General features: G+C 42.2%; 1 protein-coding gene across 2 annotated transcripts in view; it reads right to left on the bottom strand.

Moving 5' to 3' along the window:
• Positions 1-357: 357 nt before the first annotated feature.
• NOL8 (nucleolar protein 8) overlaps positions 358-16776 on the bottom strand; it is a 1174909-nt gene continuing 1158490 nt past the window's right edge. For both annotated transcript variants that reach the window (XM_044077406.1, XM_044077405.1), the window contains exon 17: positions 358-686. In XM_044077406.1, coding sequence (XP_043933341.1) covers positions 633-686 — 54 coding nt within the window. In that variant the 3' untranslated portion in view covers positions 358-632. The remainder of the gene's footprint in view (positions 687-16776) is intronic.

Here is a 16776-nt window from a genome sequence, read left to right on the forward strand (position 1 = left end):
GATCAACTGTGGTTTAACCATTTGGACACTAATCATTAGTAATAAAACCAACAAAAGATACTTCAAAGGAAATAATATTCTGTTTAAACTGTACATGGATTTCTGAGAGAAGCACCAACAAAATTCAACTGAAAGCAAATCATATTTTGATTAAAAAAACAAGCTTACACACTTAGAACCATTAACCATTGTGTGTGTGCTGAAAAAAGACCACTTTTGAGCATCCATTTTCACATTTTCTTCTATGGAAACAGTTTCATATTCACATTAATTTTTGCATAGCTGAATCAGAATGAAAGACCTCAAATGCCACCTTGTCCTTTCATCATCCAAGGATATTTACTGTAATGCTAAATATATAATTCACAAAAAATAGATTTATTTATGTATTTTTACCATTAAAATACATTAATTGTTGCTTTCAGTATAAAATGAGTTTGTAATTTAGAAATATTTGTCAAACATTTCATTATCCTGTAGCTTACAATATGAAGCAACAGATTATTTTCATTAGATACATAGAAAAGCATGACTTCCAATTACAAGTGTGCATTTGACAAAATTTAATTCACTGAGCCCCTTCCTTCGTGCTGAAATGGTAATCAGGGTGCTGCCAGTAATATTCCATTGTTTTACAGTCTTGATTTAACTTTTCGTTTTGCATCTTTGTGCTTCTTCCTGTATTCCTGTAGGGAAATACAAAGAATCAGAAAAAAGAAATACCCTAAATGAAAGAATTATGTGCAAACACATGAGAATCTCATCACATTACAGTGATGTGCCTGCATTAAGATGATGAAATATAAGTAATGTAGAATTTTATCACAAAACTGGGCCACATATGTGAAACCTAGGTGTTAAAAAACATTTTTTTCTGGTTAAGACTGAAGTGGAAAGACGGAATGAACTGCAAACATAATTTACCTTCATATTTAGAGACACTGCATTTGTAATAAAAAAAAAAAAACTGAAAGCTACTGACTCTACCTACACTCAATAACTAATCTGTCTTTCAAGATCCAATTTCACACTTTCAAATTCACACAAACAAGCTTGGCACAACAGACTAAAACAATTAAGATATTTATCAAAAATAAGCTTATACGTGAAAACCAGAAAAGGTGTGATTAAAATAGTCTGTTGTTACAAAAGCATAATTTGTTTTGGTCCTAGTGTGTAATATGGACATAAAGCCTGAACCAGTCTGCCCAGAAGAAAATCTTACAGACGTGAATCTTCACCACTACTAGTACATTTTTGTCTTTTTTTAAACATCTTTACTGAATTATCATTTATGACATTCACAATCACACATTTATACAAATGAAAACAAATCATATTGACATATTTTCAGTTGCAAACATAAATCACAAATGTTCTATACAGTCATTGTCACTCGATCATTACATCGCTCATTCAACTCCTGCCTTCCCTTAAACCTCATTCCTCCTCTAAAACATTATCCTGAATGTGCTATATAATTTGTTCGTACCCACTTCTAAAGATCCTACTTCCAGTTCTTTTATCTCTTTTACTATATTCACTATTTCTAGTATGGTTGGTATAGACTTTGATTTCTATTTTCTAGTAACTACTTTTTGGCAGGCACCAAAATTAAACTCAGCAAGGCCTTATTATCTCTAAGAAATTCAAATTCTCTGTCACAGCTCAAAAATAATTTTCTTAGTTACACCAATTTGCTCACCCAGTATTTCTGACAGTAGTCTGCAGGAATTTAAAGTCTGGCAACTCATTACACTCCCCCAAAATATGTTCTCAATTATCTTTTTTTCTTTCCTATCACACCTCCATCTGCTATCTACTGGAGGAAAAATTCTCTGCTTGGGGTATAAAAATACCTATATAAATACTTCCAAGCAGTCTTCTCGACTTTGTTGCATAGTTGGGAGACATACATATATAACCCCATTATTTCTTTGCGCACTTCTTATCCAATTCTCTCTTCCCAATACTTTCTAAACTCATCTGATCGATTCCTATAATTACCATGCAATGTTTCATATGCACAGCTAATTATCCCCTTTCTAACACCAGCTTTTGTTCTAGATTCTGCTAAATACTCCAACAGTGCTGTTCGTTTACTTAGGACCCCCTACTCCTTTCTCTTTGCCTATACTCTGATTGGGGAAGGCAATCTCTAGCCTGCAGTCCAAATGAATTTTTGGCCTCTTCCCATTCTATTACCTTTCCACCTCTAATTATTTGCTCCCAACGTTCCTTTGCCAGTTTTCTGAAGTAAATTCCATTCCCCTCTTGCCTACTCTCTGTACCCCTAATTGCCGTGATCCCTACTGACAGAATCTCCTTTCTCCATACCTGTGCTGGCTTAATTCTTAAGACTTTCTGCTGCTTTATGAATATGATATTCTATACGATTATTATTATTCTCCTTAAGGGTCTGCATCCAAAATCCAAGTCTCTCCTTATTTCTTGAGCACCCCCTCCCTATTTCATCATCATCCATTTCCTCTTTGGAATTATAGCTTTCATCTTGTGCTATGTACAAGAGCCATAGCTGTGTAGCTCTGAAACAGCCCTTCAAATCAGGTAATCTCAGACTACATTGTTCTATTGGAAGGATTAATTTGACACTTGACTCTTGCCCTCTTCCTTTCCTATCTAAAATCTTTCAACTCTATTAATTGCTATCTACAGCTTCTCTGGTTGATAAAGATAAGCCTAACCTGTATATAAAACTAAAGAGAATAAAAACATTTTCACTGCTTGTATTTTGCTATACTTATCCAGGAAACAGAGCTTCCAGTTTTTAGTCTTTGTATCATCTTATGTTTAGTCCCTTCCTACATATCCTTAGCTGCCATAACAGAATGCTTTAGCCCATACTTCATTTTATCATGCTCCTCTACTTGTACGTTTTAGTATAAAAATATGGGACCTTACATGGAAATGTTCCTACAGAGGTGTGAATGACACTGTAGAGAGAAAAAAAAAGAAACAGAATCCGCCAACTAAAGACAGTGCCTGTCTCAGATAAGCCAGCTTAGAAAGTATTTCATTTTTTTTGTGAGAGAAAAAGAAGTTATGTACTCACCGTAATGTTCTATCTGTGTTGTCGATCTTCATTTATTCTTGATAAATGGGACTCTGTTCTGATCCTCAGAACCAGCTCAGCTGTTGTACAGCTCCCACCAGCCAAAAAACTCTCGAGCTAAGACTCTACCCACAATGCCCCCTCTCCTTTACCTCACATACAGTTTGCAGAAAACAGCAAGAGTATACACAGTAATTGTAAGTAGAATCAATGTCCAAGGTAAAAACTCTATGACAACCCAGGACAAGAGCTTGATCCCCCCAGAACTCTGCAGGAGGGGGAAGGAGGGTGGGATGTCAAGAATGAACGACGATAGAAGGTTGACAGTGGCCTTTCTTTTGACACTCACATTGCTAAAGTGGTTAGAAAGACCTTCTACATTGCCCACCTGATCATGAAGGGATTCACATCCAGATCTAGTGAGGTCATTGTTCCCCTGTACTCTTCACTTATCAGACCAATGATAGAGTACAATGCCCCATTCGGGATGTATCTCACCCGACATCTGCAGCAATTGGAGAGACCCCAAAAGTTCCTCACCAAAAGGATAAAGGGACTCCAAAATCTGTCATATGCTGCCAGATTGAAGAAACTCCAGCTCTATTCAGTCGCATACCGTCTGCTCAGAGGTGACATGTGCCTGACATACAAGGCCATGTCCAACCCAGAATTAATCGACATGCTCCACCTCAAAAAATCCAAGTCCACCAAAACCACTAGAGCAAGCGACTTAAACCTTAGCACGGATATAAATAGGACGTGCTGGAGGGATAGATTTATCACTCAGAGACTCCCTATGCTGTGGAATAAAATCCCGGTCCATGTGAGGCAGAGCACCTCGCTGACTCTGTTCAAGAGAAATCTAGACCTGTGGATGGGAGATCGTAGGTTTACCCCAGGAATCAACTCTGTGTCACTGCTGGACAGAGGCACAACAAACTAATGGGCACAGTATTTTTTCATATAAGGGGTGGCGTAAGCCACAATAATTTGGGCTAGGCTTATAAATGCCTTAGGGCAGATAGCCTAGTATAAACCTATGAACCTATGAACAGATGGAATGTTATGGTGAGTACATAACATCTTTATCTGATATTGTCAATCTTCATTCATTCTTGACGAATGGGAAGGAGTCCCCAGCTACTTTAGTTTCTGGGTGGCCTTATGGAAGGATATTCCTGAGAACCATACAGCCAAAGGATGCTCTTCCCCTTAAGATCAAATCCACTTTGTAATGAGTGATAAAGTTATGAAGCGTAGCCCAAGTTGCAGCTGCACAAATTTCATCCATAGAAGCTTTTGAATGAAAAACTACTGATGTGGCAACTGATTTGGTTGAATGCGTTTTAACAGATGCAGTTAACTTATGGTTGTTATGTATATAAATAAAGGTAACACAATTTCTCAGCCATTTTGATAATGTCACTTTTGATACAGCTTGTCTAATCGTTGGACCAGAAAAGAAAATGAACAACGGATCTGATTTCCTGGATTCTTTAGTCTTGTTCAAGTAAAAAGGCAATTGCCTATGCACGCCAAATAAGTGTAAGCAATATTCACCTTTGTTGGAAAACTTGGGGAAGAAAATTGGTAATTCAATAGTTTGATTAATATTGGATTCAGAGACCACCTTAGGAAGGAAAGAAGGGTTAGTTTTCAATGACACCCTGTCTTTATGAAAGATGATATAGGGGGGTTTGTACATACTGCATGGATCTCAGAGACTCTTCTGGTGGAAGTGATGGCTACTAGAAAAAGAGTTTTTCAGTAAAGGAATTTAAGATGGCAAGTAGTTGGTGGTTCAACGGGGGCTGGCACTAAGGATTGCAAAATCAAGGTGAGATCCCACATAGCTATGAGATCTTTGAATGGAGGATTTTAGTCGTAAAGCACCTTTGAGAAAATCCTTGAACAGGCGATAGGAAATTAGAGGATGACCATCAAAGCCATTGGGAAAATTAGAAAATGGCTGCTGACTGGACTCTAATAGTGGAAGCTGAAGCTTCTTGGTCAAACAGAGTGGCTAAAAATGGCAAAAATTTCAACAGGTGCCAAAAATGGATTTAAATTATTTTCAGAAGCCCAAAAATCTCTTCCATTTACTGGAGTAGAGTCTCATGGTGGAAAGCCTATGGGAGGCCAGAAGAATCTTTTGTACTGGGGAAGTTATATTATATTGCCTGGCAATTATCGGAATTGGAGGAATCAAGCTGTGAGCTTGAGACAGTGCACACTGGGGTGCACCAATCCCTGCGGGTGAGAGAGCAGGTCTGGAACTGGGTCCAGAATCCACAGCTGGTGAATCAAGTAAGGTCATAGAAAGGGAAAACAAATTTGCCTGGGCCAGAAGGAAGCAATGAGAATTGCCTTGCTTTGCAACCTTTAGGCCTTCTTTAGGAAGAGGGGAATGAGAGGAAATGGGGGAAAGGCATAAAGAAGACCCGAGGGCCAACTGAGGAGGAGAGTGTTTCTCTGGGACTCCCCCTAAAGGGGAATAAAGGCAAAGTAGCTGCTGCGCTTGTTGTTTGTTGGGGAGGCAAAGAGGTCACAGCAAGATTGGCCTCCTTTCGCCACTTTGGGATGGAGAGACCACTCATGAGGCAGTAGAATTTATCTGCTCAGCTTGTCCGCTATCATGATGGAACTCTCCCAGGATATGTGTTGCCACAAGAAAGCGGCTGGAAGATATCGCTCATTGCCACACTCAGAGCTTCCCGGCAAAGGGAGTAGTATTGGTTCCCCCTTGTTTGTTGAGATACCATATCACTGGCATGTTGTCTGACTGGATCGCAACTGTTCCCAGAGGAAGAGCAGACTGAAAGGCTTGCAATGCTAGGAGCACTGCTCTCATTTCCAGGACACCGATGTGCAAGTTGGCCTCTTGTGGAGACCAAGTGTCTTGGACTGTTCTTCCCAGACAATGCCCCCCCCCCAATCTGGGAGGGGTCCATGGTCACTATGGCCTTGGATTGCAGGGGAACAAAGGTACAGCCCCATTAGGATTTCCTTTGACTGCATCTACCAGAACAGATCCTTTCTGCAACATCCTGTTATTAAGATCAGGTGAATCGGATGAGAAAAAAATGGACCATTGTGAGGCCAGAAGCTACTGAAGTATCCTCATGTGAAATCTCGCCAAGGGGACTAAGATGATGGCCATCGTGATAGAGCCTAGGGCTTGGAGAAGGAGTAGAGTGGGCTCTGTTTTTTACCAAAATGAGCTGTACTTGGAACCTTATGTTTTGGAGCCTGTGAAATGGTAGGGACACTATACATGAAACTGTGTTGAGGCAGGCTCCTATGAATTCTAGGTCCTGAGTGGAAGACAGCTGTGACTTTTCATACTTGACTGTTACGCCCATGGCACTGAACAAGTGTGTGATGAAGTCTGTGGCTTGCAGCAGTAGATGCCTAGTAGGGGAGGTGAGGAGCCAGTCGTCTAGATAAGAAAACAGCCAGAATCCGTGTAATCTCACGTGAGCCGTGACTGCTGCCATGCATTTGGTGAACACCCTGAGGGCTGTGATGAGGCCAAAGGGCAGCGCTCTGAACTGGCAAAGACTGGCCTCTAGCCGAAAGTGGAGAAACCTTTTTGAGGACTTGTCCATCTTTATGTGGTAATACGTGTTTTGAAGGTCTACACAGCACATCCAATCAGTTTCCCCTAGAAAGGAGAGAATAGACTAAACTGTGACCATCTAGAATTTTGTCTGCTGAACAAAGTTGTTCTGAAGGCTGAGGTCCAATATTGGCCTCCAGTTCCCAGTCTTCCTTGGCACTAAAAGGAGCCCAGAGTAAAATCAGGATCCTATCTGGTCTGGTGGGACTTTTCAGATGAGTCTGCTTTCTAGCAGCTTTTAAACCTCTATGGCTGCTTGATCCCTCTGATTGCGTGGAACATTGGGGATTTTTTTCAAAGATCTCGGAAGAAGGGTAAAGGGAATATGATCGCCTCTGGTGAGGACTCTCTGTACCCAAAGTACCGGAGGTTATTTGTAGCCAGGTGTCAGGTGCAGTGAGAGTTTCTCCCTGACTGCTTCCAGAGGTAAGCAATAAGGCCTCTTTTCAGGAGCACTGGTAGGATTGTCCAGAGAAAGAATCTGTGGAACCCTGGTTTTGCGGGGCACCTCTGCCTCATGGTCGACCTCTTCCTTCTGCCCTGTGGAGAGCTGCCACCATGTGCGTCCTGGAAAGGCCCCTGGGACTTTTTGAACCACATCTTTCCACTCCTCTGATTCCTGGAGTAGGATTGCTAAGGAGTAGAAACCAGAGCAGACAGGGTCTTTCCATCCTTTTCACACCTGGCTATAGTGTGTCCCTCACCTTGGGGCTGAACAAAGATGATCCATCAAAAGGAGAATTGACGAAGGAAGGCTTGAAGGGATGTATAAATTCACACAAGTGCATCCAGGCATGCTGTCTTATGGCAAAGCAAGAACCCACTGCCCTTGTCATGCTTTCAGCTGCATGTGCAATAAGCTGCATGGACGAGTTCGATATAGACTGCAGGGTGGCTAGCTGAGAGGCAACCTTATCTTACACCTCTTTAGACACAGCTCCAGCAAGAGTCTTCGATAACTCCTTAATCAGATCTCTCTGGAGTCTAGTAAAATGTTCCACAAAGTTCAAAGACCTGAGTGAGAAAGTCGATGAAGCATGGACCCACTTTCCAAACCTGTACATCATCCTAGACTCCTGGTTAGGAGGATGTACAGCATGACACTCATCAGCAAGTTCCTTCATGGTGGCAGCCGCCACCACCAAGGCATCTACTGCTAAACCCTTGGCTCAATATTGGTGGTCCTCCAGTGGAGAAAGAATTTTGTCTGGTCTCTGGGGAATAGGCTCTGTTGAATCAGGGACCTTCTAAGCCCATTGCGTGATCAGCTTACTAAGATTGTCAGTAGGTGGGGTCACCCAAGAAGTAGAAGGTTGAGCACCGAATGCTTGCAAGTACCTGGATTCCTCTGTGGTCGGATCTTGGTGTTTCCAATTACCTCTCTGCTTGAAGATCTCTAGGATGTCTCCAAAGGAGACATCTTTGGGGGTGACCGAGGGAACCTTCCCCTTCATTGAAATCTGTGTCCTCGTTGCCAGATTCTTCCGGGGAATCTAAGTGCCTCTTTTTGCACGTCGTCTTATGGGAGGGGGTCATTAGTGGGGATTTCTGAGGAAGACTCCTAAGAAGAGGGATAGACCCTGTGCAGGGGTAATGATGCTTCAGTGCTCGCTGTACTTTTGTGGGGATTGGTGTCAGCTCTGGACCAGAAAATATGGCAGTATGACACTCCGATACAGGATGAACCATCTGAGAGCCTGCAGAGGCTAAAACTCTCTCCATAACCTGGAAGGCAAGGCCCCCAAAGAGGAGTGGGAGCCCGGAACTGAGAAAGACCACCTCAGAACAGTGGTCAAAACCTTGCTCAGAGAGTCCGCCCTCAGAGGAAAGACCCACAACCAAAGTCCCAAGAGCCAAGATCAGCTCAGCATAACAAACAGGGGCTGATCCAAGACTCTCAGAACCAGCAGCAGAGTCTCGGCCCCGAGAATCTGTTGGTTCCGAGGAGGGAACCGAAGAAGTCAGAGCAACATCCAGTGTAGAGGAAGGAATACCTAATGACACCGAGGCAGCTGGTACTGGGGGGATCGAAGTGCTGGGCTCCAAAGTTCTGGTTGAAGTCAGAGAAGGAGACAGTGTAGGAATCCTTGGAGAAGATACCCCAACTCCAAAAGGGAAAGGGGCCTGAGAAAGGACAGGAATACCTCTGGCTGCCAACAGCTGATCCACCAATCTCACGACGTCTACTTCAGAGAGTCTCCTGTAGGATCGAACTGAAAAACCTGAAGGTAACTCTGTTTGTTCCAGGAAGGGAGTGGGCAAATGGCCAGGAAAAAGGTCTATGGAAGGTGAATACCTCATCCTGGGCGGAATATGTGGGTCTGGTTTCAGCACCAAGGGGGTGGGATGTGCCTGCTGAGGCACCATAGGAGAAGTCAACACCGAGACAGAAACTAAACATGTCGGTGCCAAGGATTCTTGAAGCTGCAACTTTGGTACCTTTGCTTTCGGTTCTGTGAGGCCGTCAGTACCATAGTCTTATGTTTTTGAGCCACTGGTGCCAAAAGTGACACAGGTACTGAATGACTCTTCTTTTTGATAGGATCTGACTTAGGAGGGGAGTCAGACTTGGACAATGCTTCAATGAAACCAGTTTTCAACGAGCCCTTCAAAATGAGCTTATTCCTATGCTTGACCAAGGCCCGGTTACTAAAAGCCTGGCAGATGTCACAGCCTTGGTTGAAATGATTAGCTCCCAGGCAATAAACACAAGAATGATGCCCATCAGAATTGGGCATCATTCTTCTACAGTCTTGGCACTGTTTAAATACTGAAGTGCCTTTTTGTTTTTCCCCCATTTTAACAAACAGTTTAAACAACTTAAACACACCAAAACACAAATGCACGCATGCACTCACACACACACACACACACACACACACACACACACACACACACACACACACGCATGCACACAAGGATAGGAGGAGCTGCACCAATGATAGTAGTAGAGAAAATATCCAAGGGTACTACAGAAAGAAGAGAAAAGGAAGTACCAATGATGGTACTAAGAATTACCTCAAAAGGTAAGAAAGGGGGAGAGGGGTTACCAACAATATTAATGAAGATTAACAGAGATACGAAGTAGAGAACAGAAGTCAAACACATACACAGCTGTAAAAAATTATAGAATCCATTGATAAATGCATACATACATTATATATATACATATATATATATATATATATATATATATATATATATATATATATATATACACACATATATAAAAATAAAGACCAAAGATACAGGAAATAAGGAAATTTTTAAGACTTAAATGACAGCAATGGCTGATGCGTCTTGCTGACAGAGTGGCAAATGAGATTTGAGGTAATGGAGAGAGGGGTACTGTGGGTAGAGTCTTAGGCCAAGAGTTTTTTTGGCTTGCGCGAGCTGTATAATGGCCGAGCCAGTTCCAAGGATCAGAATAGAGTCCCATTCATCAAGAATGATCAAACACTGACAACATCAGATTGAGTATTTCCTGGGGCTCATCGGATCATACCTATCAGATGTTCATGTTTTTGACTCAGAACTCTAAAGTGCCAAAAATTTAATACTGAGATAGAAAAATTAAAGTTATTTACTCGCCATAACTAGGCATCTGTGTTGTCCATTTTCTTTCTTCCTCAACAAATGGTACAGATCCGACTCAGCTGCATACTTCAGTCTTTGGCTCCAACTCTTGAGTTCCTCCCTCTACCCATAATGCCCTAGTCCATCCTCAATATCTCAGATAGAGTCTGGTGCCGTAAGATCGCCATAAATTAGTTAAAGAAAGGGACAGCTCAAATACCAGCGCTGAAACCCAGAACTATGAGTTCCAATAAAAAATTCAACAGGTTCCTCCAGAAGATATAGGAAGAAGGATGAATGATGGGGAGGGGGGGGGGTGAGTTGAGGAAGGATGAAAATGGACAACACAGGTGCCTAGTTATGGTAAGTACATAACTTTCCTATCTGATCTTGTCCTTTCTATTCTTCCTCAACGAATGTGACAGAGCCCCCAGCTACTCAAAATCTTGAGTGGCCCTCATGGAAGGGTATTACGGAGAACCCCTGACCAAAGGCAGCTCCTGCTTCTGGAAATTAGGTCCAATTTGTAATGAGTAACAAATGTATGAACACTGGATTGTGTGGGTGTTGCACAAATTAGAAGTTCTTGACCAAAAAGCAGATGAATTAGCCATGGATCTAGTTGAATGGCTTTAGGCAGTACTGGTAGAAAACTGCCTTGTTGTGAATAAATCCAAGAAAGGAAATTAGTTATCCATTTAGCCAATGTAACTTTAGATACTGGATGACCCAGTCAATTTTCTTGAGAAAGATGCAAACAGCTGGTCTGATTTTCCTAATTTTTTTTTTAGCTTATGTAAATAAAAACGTAATTCTCTGTACACATCTAGAAATGTAGCATGTATTCTCTTTTGTTTGAAAAATTTGGAAAGAAGACGAATACATGACTAGATTAGTTAATATTAGATTCAGAAGCCACTTTACATTAAAAATAAGGGCTTGTCCATAAAGTTATCCTATCTTTGTGGAAAAATCTGAATGGAGTTTTTGATGACAGGAATTTTAACTCTTTTTTAGTCGGACTTTTTTTTTTTTTTTTTGCTGAAGGTTAGGTTCAAAGGGTTTCTAAGTCGGACCTTGTAGAACTACAGTCAAGTCCCAGGGAGGTGAAGGATGCTTTACTGGGGGTCTAAGGAAAAAGGTGCCTTTCAAGAAAGCTTTACATAATTTGGAAGAGGCCAAATAAAAATTATCTTCCTGTATGAAAATTTGAAATGGCTGCAGACTGTAGTTTAACCATAGAAAAACTAGCTCTGTCTTTGAATAGAGCAGCCAGAAAATAAAGAACAGCAGAGACAGGGGCAGTAAAAGGGCAAACATTAGTTCTTAATGACCAAAGAGAAAATCTTTTCCATTTCCTCTTGTAAACCTTCTGGGAGAAGTATTTTTGCAAGGATAACAGAATGGTTTATAAATAAATAAAAATATATTTTTTTATAATAAATTTTTACGTGTGCCTCTTTCTTTATAGTACTGTTTGTTATATATTCTTATATCTCTACTAAGTCTGTTCCTGTTGTATTGTTTTGGTTTCTGCTGTAAAAACTTTCAAATTTTTATCTATTTTTTATTGTATTTATTTTTAGTATCTTCTTTTGATTTCTATTTTCAATATTTTTAAATGATTATTAATCTTCCTTCTGTAAACTATAATTCTTATGGTACAAGCCCGAGTATCGAAATTTCGTGCAGTGACATGCACGTTTTCCTCTGTGTTGATCTGTATGACAATAAAGTTTACTTTGACTTGGTACATACTGGGGAAAAAAGCCTGGGCTGTCTGGCTACTATAAGAAACCATGCGGTTAAGACTGAGGGCTGGGATATTGGGATGACTCATCCCTGAGGGGATGTGGAGTTGGGTTCAGTATTCAGGGAGGATAGAGAAGATGAGACCAGAGGAAGGGGAACCACAGCTGTTGAGGGCAGGAGGGGGCAATGAGGATGACTGAGCTCTTCAACCAAACTGCTTTCTGTAGAAATTTGGGTATCAAGGGAAGTGGGGGATAAGCGTAAAGGACATTGGATGCCCAAACATGTACTACAGCAGCCCTCAGTGACTTCACCTGAGGGGGGATCAGGGCAAACTACCTGCTGCACTTCTTGCTGTGAGGGGACACAGAGATCATAGCAGGGGTGGTCCCAGCTATGGAAAATTTCCTCCACCAGTGATTGTTTGGGAGACCACTCATAAGACTTCAGAATAGACCTGCTGAGTTTGTCAGCTAACATGTTAGTCTTCTCCAGAATGTGTATTGTAGATAGAAAGTGGTTTGTGGAGATCGCCCACTGCCACACTTTCATAGCTTCCCGGCAGAGTAAGATTGGGTTTCACTTTGTCTGTTGATGTACCAGACTACAGACATGCTGTCCATCTGAATTGCAATAGTCCCTAGAGGAACAGCATCGTGAAATGCCTGCAACGATAATAGGACTGCTGTCATCTCCAAGAAATTGATATATGAACTGGTCTCTTCTTTGGGGGGACCACGCACCTTGGACCATCTTTCCCAAGTAATGCTCCTCCACCCCAATTGTGAGGTGCCCATAGTCACCATGGCCATTTTGGATGGCAAAACAAAGGGTTGACTTAAGTTAATATCCGAATGGATCTAACAATGGATGTTTTTTTTTGTAAACCTGTGCAAGTTTGACTGGAAATGGTAGGGGCTGTCAAAGAATAGACCATAAAACAGCTAGAGTCCACGAAGAAAACACAAACAGTAAGGTGCTGAAGGAAGTAGGATTATCACTGCTGTCATAGACCCTAACGGTTGAAGAATGAATCTGGCTGGAGGAGACAGATGTGAAAGAATTTGATGAACTTGAAACCTGACTGTGTCCATGCAATGAGTAGGTAGAGAAGCAATTTGCATTACCGTGTTCAGATGTGTGACAAACTCTAGGCTCTGTACTGGTATCAGATTTGGCTTGATGTACCTGACTGATATTCCCAATGAGTGGCAAATCTGGAGAAAATAATTCCTGGATTGTTGAAGCAATGCATACTGCGGACCGTGAGGAGCCAGACGTCTAGGTATGGAAACACTCGGAATCCTTTTAATCGCAAGTGAGCTGCAACTACTGCCACACATTTGGTGAGTACCCTGGGGCTGTGGTGAGTCCAAAGGGCAGGGTTCTTAATAGGGAATGACAGACTCCCAGCCGAAAGCATAAATATCTTTGGGAGTGCTTGTTTATTTTGATGTAATAGTACATATCCTGAAGGTTTATGGAGCACATCCAATCGTCCTTGCAAAGAAATGGCAGAAGGAATGGACCATGACCATTTGGAAGCTTTCACTTTTTCACATATTGGTTTAGTTTGCTTAGATTCAAAACTGTTTTCAGGACCCCTGTCTTTTTGGGCACCTCCTGGATGACTCTTTTGTCTAGCAGCTTTTTAATTTCTTGTGCTGCTGCCTTCCTCTGACTGGGTGGAATGTTGAAAAGCTATCTTTTGTAGACTAGGAGCTTTGAAAAAGGTATGAGGTAACCTTTGACTATTATTTTCAGCAGCAGGTGTCTGGGTACAAGAACAATCATCCCCCAACTGCCTCCAGAGGTGGGTGGGCTGGGCAGCACTTCAGGAGTGCTGATGCGCCTTATCTGGAAATGAATCATGGAAACCCTGATTTCATGGGCCACCTCTGCCTTGAGGGTGGTGTCTAGCATTAGAACTGCCTCCTCTGACTCTGAAGGAGTTGTCTCAGCGCAGATCTTGGAAAGGTCCCCAAGACTTACAAAACCACATTTTCTTAACCACCTCTCTGATTTCTAGAAAGGGTTCATAAATGAGTAGAAAAATCAATTCCCATGGCAGACAGGGTCTTTCCTTGTTCGCTGTGGGTAAAAGTTTCTTTAACAGACAGACCAAGTAAAGGTGTTCCATCAGAGGTAGCATTGATAAGAGACACTTTGAAAGGCTCCATAAAATCACATAGCTGCATCCAGGCATGTCTCCTTATGGCAATGCCTAAACCGGCTACCCGTGAGGATCCTTCAGCTGCAGGAGACATCAACCTCATGAACACACTGGAAATTGATAAAAGAGTGGCCAGCTGAGATGATCTTTTAAAATCCTCTGCAGACGTGGACTCAGAGAGAGAGAGAATTTGAAAGTTCTTTGGTCAAATCTCTGTATAGCTTTGTAAAGTGTACCAGATATTTAAGGGACCGCAAGGAGAATGTCACCGAGGCAGAGAGTTACTTTCTGAATCTGTCCAGTGCCCTAGACTCTCTGGTGGGTGGACAGAAGAGCTGTGTTCTGTTGCCACCACCACAGCATCGACTGGGACTCCATTGCTCCAGTTTTTTTTGGAGTGGCTAGGAATTTGTTAGGCCAACATGATACTGGCCCAACAGATTCTGGCTCTTTCTATGTCCAGCGAGAGACCAGATCAATAAGCTCATCTGCAAGTGGGGTTCACCCAAGACATAGATGGGCCAGAACCAAAAGTCTCCAAAAATAATGGCTCCTCCCGAGAAGGATTATCGAGGGCCAACCACCTTTTTAAGGATCTCTAACATGTCTCCAAAGGATACATCATCAGCTAGTGGCCTGGGGTCCCTTCTCCTTCCTCAAAATCAGTATCCTCAGTGAGAGATTCCAACTGAGAATATGTGCGTTTCCTCCTACACATACATCTGATGCATCTCTTTGGAGGAATGATCAGGGGAGGTAATAGAAGACGGGGAGTTTCTCTATGGGGACTGACTGGAAACTATGTGGAACTGGCTGTCAATGTGCAACAGGCCTGATGGACTCATTGCTCAGAACTGAAAAGGGAATAGGAGGTGGATCTCAGAGATGAGAGACTAGATCTCTGGAAAAAGAAAAAGCCATTTCCACAACCCTGAAGGCAAACAGACCCAGAGAAGCTGTGGCTACTTGCACCACATCTGAAACTTCCAGAATGTGTGTACCATGACTCCAACTGGATCTGTACCTGGAAGAGGGAACTGGACCCGAGCTGTCCAGCGCCAAGGCTCCAAGGGACAGGTATGGATCCAATAACATCAGCGTCAATCCTGGCCTCACTGATCCAATGCCAATGCTTCGGCTCCAAGGCCCATTCTAATCCAATGAAAGAGGAGCAGAACTGGTCAAGGAGGTAATTCTCTTCAGATCTGACTCTGGAACTCTGACAGCTGCCAGATCCTGGTGCTCCGAAAAAAAAAAAAAAACAGATCAGAGAAGGAGACAGCACTGTGTGAGTTGTGGCTGGAAGACTCATAGATCCAATAGGGGATGCAGTTGAGATGACTCCCATCTGGACCTGAGCTCTGAGGAATTTTCACATCATCCTATCTACATCCACTTAAGAAAGACTTCTGGAGGAAAGATATGGTGAACTTCAGATGCTGTAACACGCAACCTATAGAAGTTGTCTGAAGCAACAGGTCATCTAGATAAGGAAAAATCTGAATACCTTGGAGCCTGCAAAAGGCAATCATGCGAGCTAGGCATTTTGTGAATATCCTTGGGGCAGTAGAGAGGCCAAAGGGCAAAGCAAAGAACTGAAAATGAGTGGAAGAAAGAGAAATGTAAAAACTTCCTGAAGAAAAGGTTAACAGGAATATGAAGGTAAGCATCCTTTAGATCCAAGGACACCAGATAAATCTGGGGTATTAAAAAAGGAAACTGGGTTTGAAGAGTAAGTATCCAAACAGAAGGAACCTTGAGAATGGTGTTGAGTGAGGAGAGATCCAGAATAAGTTTCCAAGTGCTCTCCTTTCAAGTCCCAGAAACATTCTACAGTAAAATCCCTTTCCTACTTGTGAATGAGGGACAGGCTGAATAGTAGTTTTCATCTTAATCCCAAGTTTTTGTTAACCCTTCTGAGGTTGATCATAATATGCCAAGTTTCTATCCTCTTCTTCAGGGATATGAGCTTTTTCCTTTTATTGTACATTTTTTATGAGTGCCACCAGAGGAGCTTGTCTCTAAACTTGGTACTGTATTTGTGGTGAACAGGAACATAAACAATACAAGACAAGAAATAGGAAAATAAACTTTGGGTATATGTGGAGGCATTTTCTACAGAGTAAGAGAATGGCGGAGGAATTGTTGAAACATCATAAAATCATCAAGTGCAGGAAAGTGGTCTTGCAGGAGTCACTAAGGATGGCTGCGCTGGTCACAGGCCAGCACTGGGACCATATAGTGACTGACACACTGCAATGGTCTGATCAGATTAGTGAGGGTATGACACTGAGTGAGAAGACAGGGTCTGTGTTTATGAGGACAATATAGGGTATACTGTCCTCTCTAAAGGGGGTGGGAAGGGAAGATGATACTGTTGCAAATACCAATGGATCAGATAAAGTTAAGGAAGCTATGAACAAATTTATTTGCAATGGTGTAGGTGCACCAATTTATGGGAGGGTAGTTAAGGTCCCCCCTAGAAAGGCACTGTTTGACTTACTGGAGAAAGACCAAGTTTTAGGATTTGCTGGTGTCATAGACAGGGTTCTGTATCTGGCCTGGAGGTGGCAGTTTTTGATT

Source organism: Protopterus annectens, chromosome 7.part0, assembly GCF_019279795.1.
Source record: "Protopterus annectens isolate FY-2018-M chromosome 7.part0, PAN1.0, whole genome shotgun sequence".
Lineage (NCBI taxonomy): Eukaryota > Metazoa > Chordata > Ceratodontiformes > Protopteridae > Protopterus > Protopterus annectens.